Source organism: Schistocerca nitens, chromosome 4 (assembly GCF_023898315.1).
Source record: "Schistocerca nitens isolate TAMUIC-IGC-003100 chromosome 4, iqSchNite1.1, whole genome shotgun sequence".
Lineage (NCBI taxonomy): Eukaryota > Metazoa > Arthropoda > Insecta > Orthoptera > Acrididae > Schistocerca > Schistocerca nitens.
In genome coordinates, this window is record NC_064617.1 from 712,149,867 (window position 1) to 712,176,259 (window position 26,393).

At 39.8% G+C, this 26,393-nt stretch overlaps 1 protein-coding gene across 1 annotated transcript in view; it reads left to right on the forward strand.

Moving 5' to 3' along the window:
- Positions 1 to 16,789, forward strand: part of LOC126252759 (uncharacterized) — a 358,940-nt gene extending 342,151 nt beyond the window's left edge. The window contains exons 6-7 of the mRNA XM_049953681.1: positions 2,465 to 2,611; positions 14,587 to 16,789. Coding sequence (XP_049809638.1) covers positions 2,465 to 2,611; positions 14,587 to 16,328 — 1,889 coding nt within the window. The 3' untranslated portion in view covers positions 16,329 to 16,789. The remainder of the gene's footprint in view (positions 1 to 2,464; positions 2,612 to 14,586) is intronic.
- The last annotated feature ends 9,604 nt before the right edge of the window (positions 16,790 to 26,393 follow it).

Genomic DNA, 26,393 nt, shown 5'->3' on the forward strand with positions numbered 1-26,393 from the left:
AGGATGGGTATATTACCCATACTAAGGGAATGTGGGAATCCCAGTAGCATATCCGTTGTTTCTGCAGTTTGCTCCCACCTCCAGTTCCGTTCGTGGTGGTTCTTCTATCTTCAGCTACGGCTATCCTCAGCCAATTGAAAAGTATGAAAGTCACACGACACGAAAGCAGCGCATTTGCTTCAGGAAATACGAAACTGCCAAGACGCCTAAGTGATAGTTTCATACTTTCTGCGATATGATTAGCGCTCTCGCACCTCATTTGTGTTTATATGGACATACTTATACAGTAGACATTCAAGATGATAAAATGTGTAGTGATATTAGATTACAAAACACAAACTGTTTCACTATTTCGAAACAGCGTATCGAAACATTACATTGTACTGTTTCATTTGTTTCGAAACAGTTACGTGTTTCAGTTTGCCCATCTCTAGTGGTCTGGCATTTTGATGCTGAAGGAGAGGGTGCTGCATGTGAGGACAAACTCTTTGAATTCGAAACTCGATTACAACACGCTGTTTCTCACGCCCCAACGTAATTACGTTACACACCGCCTCATTACACACTACAATTTAGAGCCCTCTTGCAGTAGATGGCTGCAACTAAATTGATATGGAGAATAAAGACGTAGAACGTTAATAAAGTTTGTTTTATTTAAAAAGCTTTAAGAGTTTTTACATAAAGAATTGGAGCCACTACTTTCAGCACACCTCATACAACATTTTTCGTTGTTTATACTGATAAAGACACAATTTATGGCTGTTATTATCTGGAAGAGCGGATAACTTCTCGAATTGTTTTGGAGTTTGCTCTTGATTTATTCAGCAACAGTTATTGTGTTTACCTCACTGTTCCAGATTTGACTGACAAACTAGGATGTAAGAACACCAATGCTGATGACACCATGCGACAAAACAGGAAGGAGTTTCCTGACTGCATGAAAAATGGAAAACTGAAGAAGGGCTAATAAGTAACTTTCTACAGAAACTAGCAGTTGTTTATGAAATGGGAAGACAAGAGAGCATGTTCGATGTTGACACATTTGAAGAGGGAAATTCACAGAAAAGTATCATGCCAAATCCAAGCATTGTCATGGGTTACAATAAGAATGCAGAAGAAGCAGATGGAGCGATTCACTGTTGGAAACCAACAATGTCCAGGAGCAGGCCGAAAAAATATTATTGGAATAGTTTTCACCTTTCGCAGGACATTACTTGCTTCAGTGCATATGTATCAAACGGGCAAACTAAGTTGACACTCGGCCAGTGGCTGGTGGGAACGACTGTAAATGGGAAATCCTCCCCACGTGTCAACTTAGTTTGCGCATGTTGTACTGTATGAAACACATGGCAGCAATGAGAGCAGATTTCAATTCATTATTAGTCTCGGGGGAAGAGTTAGGCATATCCTCTCCACAAATGTGACCTTCACTGTATGATTTCCACAACAAAGATCATCAATTTGAATACCCACCCCGAATAGCAAAATTGGCTCATAGCCACCCATTTTCCTGTATTTTTTACTAGTGCAGCAAAGACCAATAACAAGATGTCGGGTAAAAGCAGAGGCTTCAAGAAGAGGCATCTTATTTTTATGTAGAATGTAAAGTTCCTCTCCATGCAGCACCATATTTTAAACTATTTCACTCAGAAACAGAATTGTAATTATACGAAAATAAAATTTCATTCTTTCCTTTAATACATTTTGCTTCATCATAATCCACTTTAGTTTTGGTCAATAAACTAATGTTGTAATCTTTATGAGTGAACAAATACATGGTGTGAGTGGAAATTAACCACTGAGGCAGAGGAGCAGGCACAAAAAATAACCCCTGCAATGGTTAATTGTTCATACTGTGTGTGTGTGTGTGTGTGTGTGTGTGTGTGTGTGAGTGAGTGTGTGTGTGTGTTGGTCAATAAACTAATGTTGTAATCTTTATAAGCAAGCGAAAACATGGTACGAATGGAAATTAGCCACTGAGGCAGAGGAGCAGGCACAAAAAATACCATACAATGAAGGCTTTCACGACCGGATGGTACTGTTGTTGATAATTCTTCCGGGTTATAAGGCCGTGGTCCATGGAATACTTCTATTCCTAACATTATGTCCAATACTACGTTGGACTCAACATGACCAGCCATACCTCTGAGGATGTCCAACATAGTATCGGACGAAACATTAGGAATAGAAGTATTCCATGGACCACGGCCTTATAACCCAGAAAAATTATCAACAACAAAAAATACCCCCTTCAAGGGGTAAAAGTTTATGTGGTTTTGCGTGTGTGTGTGTGTGTGTGTGTGTGTGTGTGTGTGTTTTGTAGAAAACTGTTCTCATATAACATGTTTTATTAATTTATAGCACACTTACAAAATTTGAGTAAGGGCTCTCAGGAACCAGTTGCCAAGCATCTCACAAGTTATTACTATGTGCAGCCTAATGCCTGCCTGTGTCATGCCAACAGTGTCGCATGCATGGAGCCTGGTGCGTGCCAAGCCAGGCCCCGGGCCACTTCACTCGCATGCTGCCTGCCGGCTGCCCTCGTCCATGCTACTGTTTGGTGGAGAGCGGGACGGACATCCCACCAGCGACCTCTGGAGGTTCCACTTTGGTAGGGAAGTGCTGCCTGTACACTCAGTGCCATATTATCCACTATGCCAGCCTTTAGCAGCTCTACTCACGGGGACAATTGTGTTAGCAAATTGCAATGCGCAATGCTGGTGGTAACTTGTCCAATTGTCTTCCACATAGTGACCACACCATATAAGAGTAAAAATTCAAATTGCATAAAACTAGCTAATTTTCATGAATTCCATTGTGTTGATTACAGCCATCACAGAAAAATTAAAACTCATCACTGTTTTTTTGTTTTACAAAGATTTTCATCCATAAAGTAAAAAAGAAGAATTTTATTTCCAATGTATATGTATAATAGCTACATACATTACGACTGAAACAGTATAATAAACATATTATTCAGTGCATACATCATACCAGTTCAGCACCATACACCAATTAGTACTATAAGTGGTAGTGAGTGTAGTGCATGTTTTTGTTGTAAAGAGCTTTTTGATATTATTCTTGGAATTTTTTTTAAAGAAAACGAATGACCAAGGTGAGGTCTTAAAGAACATTATCAAAAAATTGAAAAACTGAGAATCAAAAGTCAAACAGGATATCTTCATTGTCCCACAGATATGAGAGGTTTTCAGAAATAAGCAGTCTGATCCAAATTAAATGATCGTATGGCAGGAAGGCCCTTCTAGGGTTGGTCAGCCATGTGCTGAAAGTCTTTCTATTTGATGCCACTTCAGCAACTTGTGCATCGATAAAAGTGAGATGAAATGATCAGAACAACACAAGTACCAAGTCCCTGAAACTCTCTGACCATCTGGGAATCAAGCGCAGGACTTAGAAATCTAGGGGCAGTGAAGCCAACAACTATTGTGTCACAAGCTGCAGGTAAGCAGTTTGATGACATTTTAGATGGCAATGGATGACATTTTACGTGGCGATGAGAAGGTTGCCTGGGAAAGTTTCATATACAGGGTGTTACAAAAAGGTACGGCCAAACTTTCAGGAAACATTCCTCACATACAAATAAAGAAAAGATGTTATGTGGGCATGTGTCCGGAAACGCTTAATTTCCATGTTACAGCTCATTTTAGTTTCGTCAGTATGTACTGTACTTCCTCGATTCACCACCAGTTGGCCCAATTGAAGGAAGGTAATGTTGACTTCAGTGCTTGTGTTGACATATGACTCACTGCTCTACAGTACTAGCATCAAGCACATCAGTACATAGCATCAACAGGTCAGTGTTCATCACGAACGTGGTTTTGCAGTCAGTGCAATGTTTACAAATGCGGAGTTGGCAGATGCCCATTTGATGTATGGATTAGCACGGGGCAATAGCCGTGGTGCGGTACATTTGTATCGAGGCAGATTTCCAGAACGAAGGTGTCCCGACAGGAAGACGTTCGAAGCAATTAATCGGCATCTTAGGGAGCACGGAACATTGCAGCCTATGACTCGCGACTGGGGAAGACCTAGAACGACGAGGACACCAGCAATGGACGAGGCAATTCTTCGTGCAGTTGACGATAACCCTAATGTCAGCATCAGAGAAGTTGCTGCTGTACGAGGTAACGTTGACCACGTCCATGTATGGAGAGTGCTACGGGAGAACCAGTTGTTTCTGTACCATGTACAGCGTGTGCAGGCACTATCAGCAGCTGATTGGCCTCCACGGGTACACTTCTGCGAATGGTTATTCCAACAATGTGTCAATCCTCATTTCAGTGCAAATGTTCTCTTTACGGATGAGGCTTCATTCCAACGCGATCAAATTGTAAATTTTCACAATTAACATGTGTGGGCGGGCTGACGAGAATCCGCACGCAATTGTGCAATCACGTCATCAACACTGATTTTCTGTGAACGTTTCGGCAGGCATTGTTGGTGATGTCTTGATTGGGCCCCATGTTCTTCCACCTACGCTCAATGGAGCACGTTATCATGATTTCATACGGGATACTCTACCTGTGCTGCTAGAACATGTGCCTTTACAAGTACGACACAACATGTGGTTCATGCACGATGGAGCTCCTGCACATTTCAGTCGAAGTGTTCATACGCTTCTCAACAACAGATTTGGTGACTGATGGATTGATAGAGGCAGACCAATTCCATGGCCTTCACGCTCTCCTGACCTCAACCCTCTTGACTTTCATTTATGGGGGCATTTGAAAGCTCTTGTCTACGCAACCCCAGTACCAAATGTAGAGACTCTTCGTGCTCGTATTGTGGACGGCTGTGATACAATACGCCATTCTCCAGGGCTGCATCAGCACATCAGGGATTCCATGCGACGGAGGATGGATGCATGTATCCTCGCTAACGGAGGACATTTTGAACATTTCCTGTAACAAAGTGTTTGAAGTCACGCTGGTATGTTCTGTTGCTGTGTGTTTCCATTCCATGATTAATATGATTTGAAGAGAAGTAATAAAATTAGCTCTAATATGGAAAGTAAGCGTTTCCGAACACATGTCCACATAACATATTTTCTTTCTTTGTGTGTGAGGAATGTTTCCTGAAAGTTTGGCCGTACCTTTTTGTAACACCCTGTAGATTAAAGAGTCTCTTGGGGAACTGTTGTCATGTTATGAAAACATTAGATGTAATGTCTCTCTCATACACTTCAATTTCTCCCCTAAAGTTTGCAGACCGGTTTCTGATGAACATGGCTAGCGATTTCATGAACATGGCTAGCGATTTCATCAGTGTGTTGCACACATGGAGAAGCAGTTTTTGACAAACTATTGCTGGGCTATTGTTGGGGTACTCTAGTTGTAACTTATAAGCTACAAATTAAATGGAAATAGTCAGCTAATTTATAGTTTGAACAAATATTCTTCAAAATGTCATCAGAACACTGATGACAGTGAGAGTACTGAATATTTTGTATTCTAGCACTACCTACTTTTTTCTTTACTCATTATAAATTAATGAATTGTGTTTGTACATTTGATATTTTCTACAAGAAACAGTAACAAAAAAGGTGAAGAATTCTACAGTTTCATTTGGTTTAATTTTGTGCAATGGTATTTATTGAATTTTATAAGTTCAAGTGTCTCATACCATTAGAATGAGTCTTCACCTCAAGGAGTCACAAATGTTAGTAAATTGCTATACTAAAAATTTCTGGGGTATACTGCTGCATGAAAAGATATTGATAGTATGAAACTTATTTTAACAATTATTTTCATTATATTATGTCTACTTAATCATAGAAAACCTAAATGTAAGTAATTTACAAATTTTCAATGAAAATTGTGTTATGACACTGTTTGATGTTTAACCCTTCTATCATTCATTGACCTACTCCTAAACTGAGATGTAGTTTTGACAATGGCAATTGGGCACTACAGGCTTTCACAATGAATTCTTTCCTATGGTACGTCACAGAGACCCACCCTTTGTTCTCACTACTGTTGTGTTTTTGTCTGCAACCTCCACTCTCACTTTCTCCCACTGTAGATCCAGCCAAGACCACGAACTACTTTTGCCTCTCTACGGTCATTGTCTTCTCAATCACTGTATCATTCTGCAGCCTTCTATCCACATGCAAATTGCAATAGAATCCTCAGCACTCCATCTTTATAAATAATTATCATCATTTTCTGTGTTAAAAAACTCTGGCTAACTTTCTATGATAATCTTTCCTTCCTAAACTTATGTGTTATACAATACTGGAAGACTATGTAGAACTGTCTCTAATAACCATGCTGTTGATGGGACATTAACCCTTTCGGTCAGGAATTACTTTTTTCCTGAAAAAATGAAAATTGTGGCTTTGCTATCCTGTTCTTTGAATTAAATTATGATTTTTCAGATATATAAAATATTCTAAGGTGCCCCCCAAGGGAGAGATACAACGCATCCCCAAATGAGGACATTGTGTTCAAGTGGGTGCAGTATAAGTCGAAAAGTCAAAGTATTTTATTTGATTTTGTTTCACCAAATTACATATATTACACAAAGTTTACTTAATGATGATATACATAAACTATGGTTTTACGCTTGTGAAGAACGATAATCAAAGAAATAATTTTTTTTTCTATCCAGACATAAGTGAATGTTAGATTTTATGCAGTAATATTTGATTTGGCCTTTGCAACACGGTTTCTTGCACCTGTCAAATGGTTTTTGGTCACTGACCATTGGAAGATGTCCAACTTCGTCCAAGCAAACTTCAGCTTCTGGATGAACTTCTGCATCAGCTCATTTTTAAGTACTTGAACTCTCACTAGTGTGACGCCCCTTTTCCTGGCAGCTGGCTTATCTATTATTGTCAGTACTTTGGCCACACTTGCCCTAAAGTGAAGCAAATCAAGGGTCTTATTTTTAGGAGCACCTAATTCTGATGCATTTTTCTGGTTCTCAATCCATGCATTTACATACGCAATATCAGTTGCATGAGCAAACATGCATCCACTTTCACATTGCAAAATCAGCTATAAACTGTCAAAAAGGGCTGTTGAAGATCATGTTCAGTTTCAAAAGCAGCTAACTGCATCTTGTTTTTTTTTGTGCAAATCCTGCTAAATGCCCAATAGGTGTGGCTGGGGCCCTGCAATGTCCAGATACAAAGCACCTGAACAGACTTACCGATCTGGACATTCAAAGCTACCTTTCAGTCTGTTATGATTAGCATGGATATTTTTCTTATTCAGCTTTAGGTTGGCTGCAATGTAACAAATTCATATGCAACAATAACATTCTTGCTGTCAATGCATTGTTGTTTGGATGGAACGAGAGTTTCGTGATTATCTCTCTGTCACATATCATGCAGTTATCGGGCTTTGTGTCCAGCTACTCAGCTTACAATATACCATATGATATAAAACGTCTAACTTTACTTCTGTCATTGTCCTCTTGTTCAAAATGATTGCCAGGATCATCGGATAGATCATAAATTTCAGATGAATTAAAGAGCTGTATAATTTCTTCTGTAAGTGGCCTTTGTCTGTCTTGGACACAGGACATTGTGAAATCACAATAAGACAGCGAAATAATGTCCTAAATTTCTATGCTATTACAACCTTTCAATCACAATGTCCTCACTTGGAGACGTGTATAAAGCTATAAATATGATACTTACCTTTCATTCTGAAAGACACCTTTAGTTTTCATCTTCAACAATGCACCTCTCTACACACAAATAAATTTTTTTACCTAAACTCAGAAGATATTACCTTGGTAATGGGAGGTACAAAGATTACTGGGAAGTATCCATGTGACTGTGCACATTCAGTTTTGTTTTGTGGTACAACAGATTGACAGGAGACGTCAACACTGTTTTCAAATGTACTCTCTGCTTGTGATAATATGAGGACAACAATTACAAATGACAAAATTTAAATAATATTAAAATATTCACCATTTATTTGGCACACTATGTGATCAAAAGTATCTGGACACTTGGCTGAAAATTACTTACAAGTTCATGGCACCCTCCATTGGTAATGGTGGAATTCAGTATGGTGTTGGTCCACACTTAGCCTCGATGACAGCTTCCACTCTCAGAGGCATACATTCAATCAGGTGCTGGAAGATTTCTTGGGGAATGGCGCTCATTCTTCATGGAGTGCTGCACTGAAGAGAGGTATACATGACCGTCGGTGAGGCCTGGCATGAAGTCGGCATTCCAAAACATCCCAAAGGTGTTCTATAGGATTCAGGTCAGGACTCTGTGCAGGCCAGTCCATTACAGGATGTTATTGTTATGAAACCACTCCGCCACAGGCTGTGCATTATGGACAGGTACTCAACCATGTTGAAAGATGCAATCACCATCCCTGAATTGCTCTTCAACAGTGGGAAGCAAGAAGGTGCTTAAAACATCAATGTAGGCCAGTGCTGTGATAGACCCATCCAAAACAACAAGGGCTGCAAGCCACCTCCATGAAAAATATGACCACACCAAAACACCACCACCTCCGAATTTTACTGTTGGCACTTCACACCCTGGCAGATGACGTTCACCAGGCATTCGCCATATCCACACCCTGCCGTCGGATCACCACATTGTGTACTGTGATTCATCACTCTACTCAACGTTTTTCCACTGTTCAGTTGTCCAATGTTTATGCTCCTTACACCAAGCGAGGCATCGTTTGGCATTTACCAGTGTGATGTGTGGCTTATGAGCAGCCGCTCGACCATGAAATCAAAGCTTTCTCACCTCCCACCTAACTGTCCTAGTACTTGCAGTGGATACTGATGCAGTTTGGAATTCCTGTGTGATGGTCTGGATAGATGTCTGCCTATTACACATTATGTCCCTCTTCAAATGTTGGCGGTCTCTGTCAGTCAACAGATGAAGTCGGCCTGTACACTTTTGTGCTGTACATGTCCCTTCATGTTTCCACTTCACTATCATATTGGATACAGTGGACCTAGGGATGTTTAGGAGTGTGGAAATCTCATGTACAGAGGTATGACACAAGTGACACCCAATCACCTGACCATGTTCGAAGTTCTTGAGTTCTGCAGAGCACCTGATTCTGCTCTCTAATGATGTCTAATGACTACTGAGGTTGCTGATATCGAGTACCTGTCAGCAGGTGGCAGCACAATGCACCTAATATGAAAAACATATGTTTTTAGGGGCGTCCAGATACTTTTCATCACATAGTGTATGTCCTTATATGAGGATGCCATGACTGAAAGGATTGAACTCTAACCTCTACATCTACATCTACATACATACTCCGCAATCCACCATACGGTGTGTGGTGGAGGGTACCTCATACCACAACTAGCATCTTCTCTCCCTGTTCCACTCACAAACAGAATGAGGGAAAAATGACTGCCTATATGCCTCTGTTCGATCCCTAATCTCTCTTATCTTATCTTTGTGGTCTTTCCGCGAAATGTAAGTTGGCGGCAGTAAAATTGTACTGCAGTCAGCCTCAAATGCTGGTTCTCTAAATTTCCTCAGTAGCAATTCACGAAAAGAATGCCTCCTTTCCTCTAGAGACTACCACCCGAGTTCCTGAAGCATTTCCGTAACACTCGCATGATGATCAAACCTACAAGTAACAAATCTAGCAGCCCTCCTCTGAATTGCTTCTATGTCCTCCCTCAATCCGACCTGATAGGGATTCCAAATGCTCGAGCAGTACTCAAGAATAGGTCGTATTAGTGTTTTATAAGCGGTCTCCTTTACAGATGAACCCCATCTTCCCAAAATTCTACCAATGAACCGAAGATGACTATCCGCCTTCCCCACAACTGCCATTACATGCTTGTCCCACGTCATATCGCCCTGCAATGTTACGCCCAAATATTTAATCAACGTTACTGTGTTAAGCACTACACTACTAATGGAGTATTCAAACATTACAGGATTCTTTTTCCTATTCATCTGCATTAATTTACATTTATCTGTATTTAGAGTTAGCTGCCATTCTTTAGACCAATCACAAGTCCTGTCCAAGTCATCTTGTATCCTCTTACAGTCACTCAACGATAACACCTTCCCGTACACCACAGCATCATCAGCAAACAGCTGCACATTGCTATCCACCCTATCCAAAAGATCATTTATGTAGATAGAAAACAACAGTGGACCTACTACACTTCCCTGGGGCACTCCAGATGATACCCTCACCTCCGATGAACACTCACCATTGAGGACAACATACTGGGTTCTATTACTTAAGAAGTCTTCGAGCCACTCACATACTTGGGAACCAATCCCATATGCTCGTACCTTAGTTAGGAGTCTGCAATGGGGCACAGAGTCAAACGCTTTCCGGAAGTCAAGGAATGTGGCATCCGTCTGATACCCTTCACCCATGGCTCACAAGATATCATGTGAATAAAGGGCAAGTTGCATTTCGCAGGAGCGATGCTTTCTAAAGCCGTGCTGATGCATGGAAAGCAACTTCTCTGTCTCAAGGAAACTCATTATATTCGAACTGAGAATATGTTCGAGAATACTGCAACAAACCGATGTTAAGCATATCGGTCTGTAATTTTGAGGATCCGTCCTTCTACCCTTCTTATATACAGGCGTCACCTGTGCTTTTTTCCAGTCGCTCGGGACTTTACGTTGGGCAAGAGATTCGCGATAAATGCAAGCTAAGTAAGGAGCCAATGCAGTAGAGTACTCTCTGTAAAACCAAATTGGAATCCCATCAGGACCTGGTGATTTATTTATTTTCAACCCATTCAGCTGCTTCACAATCCCAGGGATGTCTATCACTATGTCCTCCATACAGGAATCTGTATGAGACTCAAACGGTGGTATGTTTGTACGATCCTCCTGCGTGAAAGATTTCTCAAATGCTAAATTTAAAATTTCAGCTTTCGTTTTGCTGTCTTCTGTTGCCAGGCCAGTGAGTGACTGGATGGAAGCCTTCGACCCGCTCACCGATTTTATGTAAGACCAGAATTTACTTGGGTTTTCAGCAAGATCTTTTGCTAAGGTGTGATGGTGGTAGTGGTTGAATGCTTCGCGCATCGCTCTTTTTACAGCAGCACAAATCTCTACTAACTTTTGCCTGTCCTCATTCTCCCGATCTTTCTTGTACCACGAGTGCAACTGCCTTTGCTTCCTGAGCATTCTCTAAATTGCGCTGTTAAACCACGGTGGGTCTTTTCTGTCTGTAACCCATTTTTTCGGCACATACTTGTCCAATGCGTGATTTACAAAATGTTTAAAATTTGCCCATAATTCTTCCACATCCACCATACCGGAAGTAAATGAAGGCAATTCATTTACTAAGTGGGATGCTAACAACTGCTTATCTGCTCTGTCTAGTAAGAATACTCTCCTAGCCTTCTTGACTGACTTTTTAACTTTCACAACCATAGTCATAATGACAACATCATGATCACTAATTCCTGTCTCAACACTGACACCATCGATGAGGTCTGATCTAAAATATTTCCATTACCCATTGGCTGTTGATTTAGCTGCTCAAGACAGTTTTCGGATAATGTGTTCAAAATTAATTCACACGATGGCTTGTCTGTACCACCTGTAATGAATCCATAGACATCCCAGTCTGTAATAGGTAGGTTGAAGTCACCTCCGACTAATATAGCATGATCCGGGTACTTCTGCGATACAGAATGTAGACTCCCTTTGAATGATTCTAGAACTGTCACGGCGGAACCTGGTGGCCAGTAATAACACCCCACAATTAACTTCATTTCCCCTAGCCCCGTTAAACGTGTCCAGATAACTTCACAATCACTCTCTACTTCGACCTCAGTAGACACAATATTTTTGTCAACTGCAGTGAAGGCACCACCTCCTACGGTGTCTAATCTTCCTTCCTTCCTTCCTTCCTATGTTGTACCACATATATTGCTGAATCCATCAGTAGTACACACTCAAAATGTCTAGTAGCAATTTACCACTTTTCGTAATGTCTCATGGAAGCTCACAATGTTCCAAATTCTTTTAACCTACTTCTTCAATACACTTACTTTGAATTTCAACAGTGCACTCTTAAGTAATAAACACACTTAATGGTACTGTACATTCTGTAAATCACAGTAATTATTAAAATGAATCTTTCATTTAATGCTAATCAAAATAATACTGTTATACTTACAATGAATGTCATCATTTATACTTTATGGTACAAGGTTCCATATGGTGTGATTTACTATTAAAATTGCAAGAGTGTGCTTTCATGGAAGAGTCTACCAGTAGATTATTTCCACCGATGTACATCTTGTGAAAGACCGTGAACACAGAGAAGCATGTGTTACTGTGTCCTGTGTAGAATGAGCTGACACATTGTCATAGAGCAAAAAGACCTCCTGAGAGGTCTTCGCATTTGATTGCTGCCAGGAGATTTCTGTGGTTCTCCTGTGTCAATTTGCCCCTTATAGGCATAACCTACAAGCACCCCTGGCATTCTGAAGAAGCATTCAGGATCGCCATATCGGAAGGTGTTAGGCTTTCCCATTTTTCAGCAGTGCTGAATAAACATATCTTCACTGCCTGCAACTCTCCTTTGTCTTGGGGGTCATAGTGACACCAACACTCATCCATGGCAATTACATGGCTGAAGAAGTCTTCTGGATTGACCTGACACATCTGCAACATTTCCTCTGCTGCCTTGGTTTGGTGGACGTTTTCAATGGATGTGAGCATTTAGACTCCAATGTATGGTAACCTTTGTTATGTTCCAAATGTTGCAGAAGATGCAGAAAACTGATCCATGACTTATTTTCAGTTTTTCCACGATTACCTCAATTGTGAACACGAGACCCTTCACTTCTCTTGCAATTTCGAGTTCTTCATAGAAAGAGGGCCTGCCATTTCATTCTGTGCCATTCAGACTTGTCTAACCAAACTGAAAGCATCTGCATTACCTAACCATGGCATGGTCATTTGTAGTCATACATTTCCACTAACTCAGAATGGATTGTTGCTGTGCGTTTTTTCCCTTCAACCTCTGAAAACAAATTACCACTCAATACTTCACTTTATCAGTGGGCTTTAGATTACTGGAAATTCACTGAGACAGACTAGATACTGTGATCTTTTTCAAAATTCATGGACGTTTCACTTCTCACTGAAAGAGGCTCCCCATCCCCCCCTTTCTTGAACAAGTGAACTAGTGTTTTATCTCCACTGATCTTAATTGTGATAATATATTATGCTCTGGTCTTCCATCATTCATTTTTTCTAATCATCATGGACAAAATGATGTGATTGCATGAAAAGGCATGAACCTTGTGGTGAGTAAAACTGGATCCCATCCAGATTTACATTATCATTTATTTTACTGATTGCTAGAATTTAATGATTATTAGCTGAAATATCTGATGATGCTTGAGGCTATGGAGTCATTTTATTTATTTATTGTTGTTTGTTGATTTATTTATACTGAAAAGAGTGGAGCCACCAAGCACTCTCTTACGCCTAACAAGACATTCACCATACTTTACTTTATGCTGACATAATGACATGGGTGGTATGAAAAAACTAAGATTTAGTAAAGGATACAACACTTAGAAGTAACTGTAACATAAATAGTGGGAATCAGTAGCACCTATAGTAGAAGAAAGCAGAGTTCATATTAGGAGAAGAAAGCATAACTCTGAGAAGACAGAGGCATTTCCTTTATCTTTTGACAGTTTTTTTCTTTCTTTTTTTTTTGGGGGGGGGGGGGGGGGGAGGGAGGGGGGGAGAATGAGAGAGAGAAAAAGGGAAGTGCTTCAACTTTTTTGTAAATGCAACTGGCCACTGAATAATGTGCAGAACACAGGGCACCTTGTTCACGAGTTGAACAGCACCAACAAACTTGGGCATACCCAGTGTACACAGACAGAGGCAGAACATAAAACGGATACTCATAAGTAGCAAGTATATGGTACCCTGAACATTAATTTATCACGAAATAGAAAAATTATTTTATCACTCCCAAAGACACTGATATGCTGCACCTCAACACCCCCCCCCACCCACCCCCACCCCCACCCCCACCCCAAAAAAAAAATCGATACAAGTCACAGCCTTTATTTAAGTATAATCAATAGTTTAATCTGTGATCATAGATAAATTTTAAGCTTCAGTAGGCTAGTGAGTGCACCCTCTTTCATAGGCAGATGGTTCAATCAATGGCTGCAGGAAGATTTTGACAAAAGTAGCAGCATGACCATCTCTTCCCCCGTGGCTGTGAGGGAAATGTGTGAATAGTATAGTAACTAATGTGTTTTATTAAATGCATTCAGTGTGAGTGGAACTTTACTTAATGTACCACAACAGATATTCAACAATTTGAAAATGTTTATCGCTTGTTATTTTAAATCATTGACAGTGCCCTTAGCTCAAGTCTTGGGTGTGCTCTTGGCCCACAGATGAAATAAAAAGCATAATTAAAGAAAGTACTGATTAATTCTCCTGTAGAGTGTGGTCTAATGCAATTTGTGTACTATTACAAATTGTAGAGCATTGAGTAATGTGTGTGCTTTAATATCTGCACTTTGTTTTTGAAATTCCTTGTATTGCAAAGATAACTGATAACATCTCATGTTGGTTTTTTCTAGGAACCGAAACGTGGGAACGACTCACCGTTCTTTCAGGACCTAAACCACAACCAAGGGCAGAGAGTGTTGCTCTGGCAGTGTCTGACCTGCTGCTACTGCCACCTAGTGATGGCCACCACAACCATACTCAGCATACATCCCAGCAGCAGCAACAGCAGCAGCAGACTGCTCCACTGACAGCAGCAACAGCAGCAATGGTGCATCACCAGCGTGGTGGCTCTGTGGACCGCAGTGTGCGCCACAACCGTGTAGCACCTTCAGAGGCACGCAAATATGCCTTCCGGCCTACAACAGTGAGCTATGCGGCAGCTGACACGAGTGCCGGAGGAGCGGGCAGCTTTCTGCGCGAGATCTCCAAGCTGTCACAGATCAACCTTTCACGGCTAAGCCACCACAAATGCAGCTACAGTGTACTCAGCCATGAGGACAGCACTGAGAGCCTGCTGCTATCGAGTGCCTCCTCATCTGCCACTGATGACCGCCGCACCGCCATGGTGAAGTCGCAGAGCGCTAATGTGATCGCACGCAAAAGTGAGCCAGCCAGCAATGGCTACAGTGACTCACCTGAAAAGGAGGACTGCCAAGATACTGCCATGGAGACCATATGTGGAGACTACTTGACTGCCAACTATGATGAGGGCAGATCCTGCATCACGTCTTCCTGGGGGAATGGTGGCAATGGTGGCTATTCCATGACCAGAGATCCTGTGTCCGTCCCCAACTTTGGTGCGCTGACTGCTGTCCCTACCCCAGCACTCACACCCGTGGAGGTCACTAAACTTGTCTTCATCGACCCAGAAGATGAGTTTGATGCTGACTGTGTATCGCCAAAGGAGCCTGCTGCGATTGTTAAGCACGTGAGACCGGTGCCACCAACAGTGGCAACTCCCACAGGTGACTTTCCAAGACTGCACCGTCAGTTCCAGCCACAGACTCCCGATACAGGTGCCACACCTACTGCAGTGGATGGTGCAACAAGGTTTGGTGGCGTATGTGGTCCAATACCAAAGTCAGCATCCGTGCGCTTCAACACAGGGCCCAATGGGAGCACCACAGATGATGATACAGGTGCTCTGCTGTCAACATCTGACTATGCCAGTCTGGAGACTGTGAACCGCAGCAGCTACAGTGTCTACACCAACCGGCCCAGTCCTGCTGAGGGTCACCACCCATGCTGTTCCCAGCAGGGAGACTCCCCACCAAGTGAGTATCCACGTCCAGCCAGTGCCAAGACTGGAAAGGCCAAAACCCCAGTGCATGACGGGCCTTTTGGTTTCTGTAATCCAAACTACCTTGGCCCAGACATCCAGACAATACTGGCACAGCGCAAGTCATGGCATGATGGAACTGGGAATGGTTCGGGAACTTCTTATGCGCGGCTCCTCAACAGTCCCCATGACAGCCTGCTGGAGGAGGCATCGACATCACCCTGCTGCCCCGCAGCCACCTCTACTGCCACTGCTACCACCACATCTGCTGCCAACAGCAGTGGCCACGAGGCACTGGAGATGCGCAGCCTGTCACCGCCCCCTGCACTGGCCACTACAGAGAAGCGCCGACTTCAGGCACCGCGAGCCAGTAGTGCAAGTCGTGCCCAGCAGCAAACCAGTGGCTTCTGTACACCAGAGCCCCATGTCCCACTCTCAGTCTTTGTGCTTGGAGGCAAGGAGCAAGGCCAGGTCACAGTCTTCAAACGGCCCATGTCCGTCTGGAGACTGCATCTCACACCGGACATTTTTTGAACATTGACATTGTGCTTTCTGCAATAATCTCAAAGAAAACCTCGCCCTGTGTGTGGAGTCCAAAGAGTCTCTTACACGACAAGGAGCATGTTCCATTATTACACTTGATAAAAGTCTGGGTTTACACATAAGCTACTGTTTGTTCACAACTTTTTGAACCAGGGCTCCCTAGTTCTCACAGTAATTTTCTACAGTTGGCAATCTAACAAGGCATTACCCCTGTGTACCATGACCTTTATAAAGTAATTTTCATACCATGCCATGCCAAATAAGTAAGCACATGTGTAGGTGTTAACTGTACATGATAAATGAGTGGCTTGGTTCTTCCATTCTCTCCATTTGTTCAGGAATCTGTGAACAAATTACAGGTAAGAGCACCAAGAGACCTCAATCAACACTTGTGTTTTTGGCAATCTTGGTCACAAAAAAAGTAAATAAAAATTTGCAAGTAAATTTGAAAACATGGATGGCAAGCCAACAGCACCGTTTTTAGCATAGCATTTGCTTCATTTTTCAGTCAAGTTGGAGTGTGATTGTTAATATCGCTGGTTGTAACATCTGGATAGTTGTGTTTCCCATCAATTCATCCACGAGGTGACACTGCTTTGGTAGTTACCTGCCATCATTGTGTGTTAGCTATTCTTTTCTTTTTTTTAAAGTAGTCTATCTAACATGATGAGTGGTGTAAAGAATCTAAGTCATGTACAAAATAGGAAATGAACTATCAAACTAAAATGGAAGGTGCCATTCAAGTTAAAAAAATATGGCAAATGTAAGTGGGGAGTCCTTAATATGTTTGTTTCAAGTAAGTCCCCTAATTAATTACATCTTTTGTAATGCTGAAAATTAATTTTCTGGGGGAACAAAAATGTGTGAAAATTATAAATGTTGACTGTCAAAAACAAATGAGAATTTTTTGTGAGAAAACAGGTTGTGCACGTGCATCCTGCAAAGACTCTTGTCTAGAATACTGCTGTTTGTAAATCCAGTCCACCTGATATTTGTAACTGTCATTGTAAATTCTCTCCCAAATGTTTTATTCTTTCTACTGTTTAAATATTTCACGACACATTAAATACTGTGCAGATCCTTGAATGTTCTGTTGAACACAGCATCTGAAACGACACAATACTTTGTTGAGAATTTGTATGACGTATTGAGGATGTTTCAGTTACTTCAAGTCTATGTTCAGTTGGATCCAGTGCTTTCCATCTTTGCCACATTTCTGGGGCCTTTCTGGAGTCTTCCATCAAAAGTCATCAGCAGTGCCTGAGCATCTTGGACAATTTTGGAGAAGCATCAATTTCAATAAACCACATGTCTTAGATAGACAAACCTGGCTGTTCCACAAAAGTCCATTAAGCACTGTAACTCTCATTGAGGCCAGCAAAAACAAAGTTCAACAAAGAAGACATTTCAGAATGCCCGCACTGTGTCTTGAAGCCCTCATCATAATAAGAAACTGCAGTATATGACATTTTTATGTATAATCAACATAAAGCTACCAAAATCTGTAATCTTCTGAAACTAGTTTTGACAGTAAACCATCACCTGGCACTTAATAATTTTAAAATGACATATGTCACATGCCCATAATTTTTAAATATGCTATAAAATCTACTTAAAACTGTGAAAGTAGGTGAGGCTAGGTACAGCATATCATCTAGCCACATCGCAATGCTGTGGTATATGTGTATGTACCATGCCAAATGACAGTTTGAGCTTTTGGACCAAAAGCAAGCACTCACAGAAAGCAGCTAGCTGCAAAGCCTAGTAGTACAGTTGCAGTACTGTTAACATAAAACACCAAAATTTCATTCCTGGTGACTACCTCATATTTTGCTGAGGTATGAAGCCAGGAACAAGATATTCTTAGACTACTGAGGATTTATGAACACCGTGAATAAATGGAGCATCGTAATTGAAATGCAGGTCACATAAGTTACATTAGATGAAACGATTTACACACGAAAGTGAGTCACATGACACACATGCAGGCAGTTAAGGAAAGTCTGGTAACTATCTTGTGGTGATTCCTTCATTTCCTAAGATAAAATGTAATATTTGTGAAAGCAGTAGTAAAGATTCTTTTCCATTCACACTACTTGTGATCAAAGAATTCGTTTAATCTTTCTTTCATATTTATTTCATGTCTAATACTTAGAAGATATAGCAGAACCCAGTCAGGTATACATGACTACATCATGATGTAAAATTAAATAGTAATGAACATTTCATCTATTCTCCCCCCCCACACACATACACACCTCCCTCCAAGTAGTCATGTGATGGGATCTTTTTGACATATCATTTGTTGATTGGGCAACAGAATTAAGGAGTAGGGAGTTAAAGAACATTATTGATAAAAGTTTTCAATCTAGTTGTTATTTGCCCAAATACATATACAGCTCCACTTCTACAACACCTAGTTATCATGATGGAGACTGTCTGCAGAAGTAATCAGATCGTATAGTTCCCACTGAAAGCAGCGGCAGGAGAAAACATAAAGGTTAAAGAAAAGTGCAAACTTTCAGAACGATTGGCTCCTTCTTCTGGTGGAAGGGTTGGAGGGGAATGAAAAGTGATAAAGGAAAAGGGCTAGTGAGGTTTAGAAAATGGCGAGAGTTCAAAAAACTTGCCCAGGGGAGACTAACTGGACAGGATGAGAAGAAAAAACTGATTGTTGGGGACTGCACCATGACATATGCTAGAGTTAATAAGAGTGGAACGCTAAGTGTACTGTATTTGGTAGAGAGGGGGGAGGGGGGGGGGAATAGACAAGGCAGAAAATAAAAGACATAAAAAACTGAAAGGGAGTGGAGAAAGGAATAGTACGCTCTCTTTTAGTTTTATATAGCTTCTATTTTCTGACCTGTCTACACACACACACACACACACACACACACACACACACACACACACACCACACACACACACACACACACACTCCCCCAAAACACCTCTACCACAAGTAGCACACTTAGATTTCCACTCTTTTAAACTCTCACATGATGTTTTGTCCATTCCATAATCTCAATCTCGCTTATTATCCTACCTTCCACCTTTAAGCTCTCAGTTTTTCAGATCTCATGGTGCAATCCCCAATAATCAGCCTTTCCTTCTCATTCCGTCCAGTAAGTCTCCCTTGACCTGGGGACCTGGGCAAATTTTTCAAACTCTCCCACTTTCCTAAACCTCAGCAGTTCTTTTCCTTCATTCCTCTTTGTTCCCCTTCAATAGTCCTTCCGGAAGAAGGAGCCAGTGGCCCAAAAGTTTGCACTTTCCTAAACCTTTGTGTGTTTCCTCCTGTTGCTGCATGGTGAGTAGATTTTTTATCTATTCAGTTATGTTATATTTTTAAAAATTGGTTACTCTGTTTAATATATTAGTTCACACAAAAAGAATTGTTTAACTAAATCACAGAAAAAAGTCTAACTAAATGCTCAAAGACTTTTTCATAACATGAATTTCTCATGATAAATGTATTTTCTGTTATGGAAAGCAAATCAAACCCACATTCCTTGTTTTTGGGTGTCAGTGCATTTCGCAATAATTTCTTTCAGAACACATCTGTTGTATGTAAAGTATCTCCTAGTATATCATTGGCATGCTCTCTTGATCTGTGTAGTATTTGTTTGGCTTGCGATTCACGTAAATTGTAACTGGAGTGCTTACGAATAACAGCATGCCCACTGAAGCTAGTCTCATCAATATTCAAGCCAAAAGTCTTTATTTCAGTCTCAATTCTGAATGGAGTTTTAATTAACAGTCAATATTCATATCAGCAAACAACCCCCGTATAGGTAAAATATACTCTTCAGGGACGCACATACTTTTTTCCTGGAGCCACTCCTTTCTGATCTCTATTGTGGAATGAATGTATGAAGACAGTTCTCTTCAGCCTGATAGATTAAGAGTAATGAATATTCTTAGAACCACCATGAGGTATTTTGTGGAGCCCTTTTGTAGAACACAGATCATGAAATCCAGGGATCTTAATTCACATTGGACTTCAGGATTTCGTTTTACAGTGCTAGGAAAGTAAAAGTTTGAATCAGCTATCAGTGGCTTTGAGCTGGTCATAGACTCTTTATCAATGAAATATTTCCTTCAATAAACTTTGGAATATATGTACATTCCAAAGCCGATGGCAAGAAACGAGTATCAAAAAATACATAGATCTAAAAGGCAACCAGTAAGCAATTGTTAAAGTTAAAACTACTGGGCATCTTGGTGACATATTAAATTTCAAGCTCTTGAAATTAATATGGAGCAGAACTGTAATAAGTAAAATGAAAAGGTGTTCATGTAGTGTTGCAATTCAAATAGCCCTCAGGATTCTGTAAAAGAGAGAGACATGGTCTCATTAATTACAAAACTTATCTTTCTCTCAAACTGAGGTTAAGTAACAACACATACCTACATTTCTTACATGATTCGTTTTTTAACTGATGTTCTAGCTTCTTTCTCCTGAAAAAGGCCTGAAAAGACATAAAGAAAGATGATGCCTGCATTTGAAACCAAGGTTAACATTATCACTGTTACTGGGAAAAATGCAAAATGTGGAGAAATCTAGAATCCTGCTTCCTCTTGATTAAGGACAGTGAACAATATACACCCCAGGATAAGAGAGACCTATCTATTGTGCCTACAAGGAAGATACTAATAGTTCCAAAAGCTAGGAAATTTCATGTACTTTTGCATGTTTCATTGGCAGTACTAACAATTTAATATCCTGATGGCATATACCGGTCAGTAATTTTGTCCAAAATTTTACAGTTTTCTCATTTAAATTTTCCTTTTGATACAGTAAACAGAAATTTATATCGTAATTGGATATAGTTTGTGGTAAAGAGATTATTATTCAGCAGAACAAGAATACCTAATTAAAAATTAGTCACCATGTTGAGATTCCATGTCTTTTATTTCATTAGGGCACAAGAATCCTCCCGAACAAAAATATGAAGTACTATACAAAAATATTTTTAGAAATTTTGCTTTTAATGCTCTGGAGAACCTGCAGGGTACAATTGTGCTAAAATCAGAATGGTATGATAATCACAATCAAAACTTACAATCATTTGAGCTAGGGGTTCGCACAAGCAGCTCAAAAGTGTCTTGGACCTCTAAGAAATGTTTAGAGAGTAGTTTTTGTGCCCTCTGGAAAAGTTTATTTCATGTTTGCCAGAGGTTTTCATCTGTGATCTCCAAAAAACTGGAAAGTAACCTTCATAATTAAGAGACAATGATAACAAAAGCCAAAGCAGTGTCCTAGTTCCTATTCTGCACATCAGATATGTTGTGTGCATACATTAATTAATGGATTTCATGATTAAAAAATCGGTATCTTATTTTATACTGGTATTAGTTTTAGTGTTATTATTATAGTTGTAACTCTCTGTTATTATTATTAGTTTCTTTAATGATTAAGGCATTTCCCATAGAGTTACGTGTATAAATGTTGCCTGGAAGCAGCTTTGTATGAAATATAGTTTGACACATATGGAAACACAGCTAGTTTTTTTCAATTATGTTTCATCGTGTAACATCTTTCCAAAATATTTTCAGTGCTACTTTTATTCAGTGAATTCACTGAGCAAATTGCCATGATTAGGGAGGTGACTTGAGATTTCTATTGCAGTCTTGCATGTAGATCCAGTTGCACATTATAGCTGACATATCACAGAAAAGTGTTTGGTACCATTCATTTGAAGAAGAAACATTAAATGACAAATCTCACAATTTCAGTAGAGGTTGTATGAGGTAGAAAGCTGAACTGAACTCAAAGAAGAAGCAGTAACTAGACTGACATATGCAATCCGTGAAAGAACGCAATCAGTGAAAGAACTTTGTTTGTATGGTTTTTGGGTCAGATTTAAATGAAAGAAGATCACTTCAAAAGTATGAAAGAGAGAAGGGCAAAGAAGTTGCCCACACTATGTCTGAACTTAATCTAAAGAATGCGGGGCAGGAGAATATCAAATAATCTTTTTCATTTCAACACATCTTTCTTTCATCTCTGACCAAGTCAGAAAGATGCAGTTTTCCGTTTCCCTCTTCTTCCTTCTAGAGATGATAATTTCTGTCAAACTTTGGATGTTCTGTGTCCTTTCTTTATAGAATACTAATTTCTTGAGCTGGTAAATATTTTAGGAGAAATGTGTGAACAGGGTGTTGACTTTGTGTCATCAAAAGATATCCAAGTTTCTCATGTTAAAATTCGAAATTTTGCTGAACCAGCTTTTGTTTCACATGAGAGCAAGTATTGCCTTATTAGTTTTTGAGTTTGCGCATCACTTATTGGTGATTATTTCAAGTTTATTTAGTACTGAAACAAGATACATGCAAAACTGATGATTTTATTGTTGTTCAAGGAACACTGCTGAATCATAATATTTTGTGACACAGTTACATTAGTATGAGGGTCATTTTTAAAGTAAGAACCAATTTTTAATGGAGTAAGAGGGACTTTATTTATGAGCATAATTGCATCACAGACTACAATATGCACATTTTTTCACTTTTCAGCATAGTCACCATGAACATGAACATTTAAACATTGGTCTAGTCTTGGCACCAGATTTTGGATCCCAGTATCAAAAAAATCTGCCACCTGACCATTAAACCAGTTAGTAACAATTTCTTTCAAAATGTCATCATTTTCCAAGCACTTTCTGCCAAGAAACTGCTTCAATTTTCAAGCCACTGAAAGTCTGATGGTGCTAAGTCAGTGCTGTATGGTGGAAGCTCCAGTAATTCCCAATGAAACTTGTCCAGTTGCATATTTGTTCTTGCCGTAACATGAGGTCAAGCATTGTTGTGAAGCAGAATGATGCTGCTAGAGAGCAGTCCCCGCCGGCGATTTTGAATAGCACGCTTAAGTTTTAATACTGTTTCTTAGTAATTCTCAGCAATTATTGCTATTCGTCTTGGAAAAAAGTCTAACAGAAGAATGCCGTTTTGGTCCCAAAAAACTTTGGCTATGATTTTCTTTGTTGAAGGGTCTTGCTTGAATTTTTGTGGTTTCATCAGGGAGTTTGAATGGTTGCCACTCACTGGATTGGTGTTTATTCTCAGAAGTGTAGTGCATAATCCATGTTTCATCACCTGTCACAATGCGACTCAAGAACTCATGACCATCCTTGTGATAGCACTACAAAATGGACATTGAATGTGACACTTGCTTTGTTTTGTGTTCTTCTGTCAAAATTTTTGGCACCCATCTCACACACATTTTTTTGTAGTGAAGTTTGTCAGTAACAATGTGAAAACCTACTGATCTTCAAACTTGTGGAAATTTCTGATGAAGCCTATCAGTAGTGAAGCATTCATTTTGATGAATTTCCTTATCACCTTTTTGTGTCAAGTCTTCAATCACAATGGTAGGCCATCCAGATCATTCTTCATCATGAAAATTTGTCCCTCCTTCAATAAACAGCCTATATTGTTTATGCACATTGCCATAATTCATTACACCTGCTCCATAAACTTCAACATGCTGGTGGTGAATTTCAGCAGGACGAACTTATTTTGCATTTAAGAACCAAATAACAGTGCGCACTTCACAGCTATCGGTTCTTACTTTAAAAATGACCCTCATAAAATCTTCTTCTCCATTGTCCACAAAGAATGCTAGACAATAAGAATCAATACCCAAGCCTGATTCAAACTGGTGACTTACAGTCTGCCACCATGGTGCTTGAAACAAAGCCGACATCTGATGTTAACTGTTTCTAAATAGCTGCGTGAGGCACAGCAGTAGCTAACCTGTTCTGAATATAATTTAGATTTATTTCTTGTTAAATGAAGTGAAGGTAACCCTTCTGATGATAAATTTACTGATGAAAAACTCCACTCATTCTACTGTGTAAAAAAATGACCAACAGTAGATCATCTTTTTTACAGAAAAGAGGAAAATGAAGAACCATATGCAATTTCCAAAATGAAATACTTTCTGCAGCTGAAATAGTGGAGTGACCACTTGAAAATATGCGTTTATGAAAATACCATAGTGGCTGCTTCTGGTTCAGCTGCCGAAGCTTTTCAGTCTCGTTGCCAAAACTGATGACACTAGTTACACAGCTGTGAATCCTGTGACCTACATTTTCTGATGGAGAGTTTTGTGGCAAAATTACTGGCTAGACATGGAAACAGAGTAAAGAAACAACAATTTATTTACAGTTTAGTCAACAATTACATAAATTATAAGTTCTTACCACCCCTGGATATGTTTTTTATCTTTGTCTCACACCATTCCATACCAGGCCATGTCATTTTGTGATAACCTCAACTAGATATGTAGTCCTGTTCCTGCGGAACATGCTCTGAACTGTTGTCACAAGAATGTAGTATCAGTAGACTTGATAACAATGATTCATCATGTTTGTTTGAAACCGGGTACTCTTCGCATTGTGGTCATTGTTCACTTGTGGTTAGCACAATGGACTTGCATTCAGATGGACAACAATTCATATCCCCATCTGGCCATCCAAATTTAGGTTTTCTACGATTTCTGTACATTGTTGACTTGTAGTTACCACAACGGACTTGCATTCAAATAGACAACAATTCAGATCCCTGTTTGGCCATCCAAATTTTGGTTTTCTACCATTTCTATACATTGTTCCAGGAAAATGCTGGAATGGTTTCTTTGAAAAGTGCGTGACAGATTTCCCTGGGCATCATTTCATAAACTGAGCATGTGGCCTATCTCTAATGACCGTGCTGTCAATGGGCTGTTAAACTGTAATCTTCCCCCCTTCATTGTTGATTTTAAGCATTACACTGCAAGGAAGTTGGTAAAATACTACTTGAATCTAATCAATAAAGAACTGATGCCTGAATATTCAGTGCTGATCTGCAAAACATGTATGTTCAAATATGATTCCCTAATTGTTGTTCAAAATTAAGAAAACCCAACTTTGGTTTTGCAGCAAATTGCAATGCACACATTACACCTCACCCATAACCATGCAATGGAAACCAGACAAGGAGCCCAAGAACCCATAGAGGATAACAATGGTGCAAGATATCAGTGAGTGCACTAGAGGTAGCTGTGACTGAACAACGAACATTACAAAAATTCAATGTGCATCTTCCTCTTTCCTTATGTGACTCTGCAACAATTGTTTTTGAAGCAAAATCAGAGTGACTCATAACAGTGACTTTCTTTCCATTAACAAACATTTCAACTCCACTTGGAGTTTCTCAGAGTTCTCTAAAACTTTCAGAATATTTTTAGATTTCTTTAGCTGTTCCAATAAATTCAATGTACCTGAGGATTCCCAGTTTTCCAGGTTTCCCGGACAAGTCACCATGCTGGTAGAGGAAATGCCAACTGTGATATGATGTAAACAATGTAGGTAAATCTAATAAATGGCATACCTTTGATGTAACTGGGAAATACATCAAAACCTTGGCAGTTTGATTATTTCTCTGACACTATCTTGTCCAGAATTTTTTTCTGGTGATTGTTACATAACATGGTGTATTTTTAATGCAAACCAGCACCCAGACACAATACAATTTTAATCAATTTATGTTAAAATAGTATGTCCCTATTCTTAAATTTGAAATATTGTGTAATAATTGATTACTAGAACAACATAAGTCAATCTATGATTATTTCTATCATAATAATACATTAACAAACAACAGCTAAAGAGTCAGGTAAAAGATTCTGTATAAGGTAAAATATAGAAATTTGAGAAGGTGGACTTTTTATGACTTTAAGGAGTTTATGTAGGCAAAGCAAAACTACCTTTGCTAACTATGAATGACAATTTTTTTAATCTTGTTAGTGAGAGATGTGTTTATATCCTTGATCCTGCCTCTGCCTTTCTCTGTTCAGATATCTGTGAGAGAAATATCTACTGCAGACTGCATAGAATATTAAATAAATGTCAAGCGGTACAGTAGAACTTTATAGCTTGATCTTGCTCTTGTGTCTGAATGTAATGCTCAGACTGTCATACTATGTGCAGCAAATGAAAAAAGTAATAAAAACTGAAATAAATAACTTTTTATGGGACATAGCCTAAGAATCCTTGTCAGAAACCCTTCAAT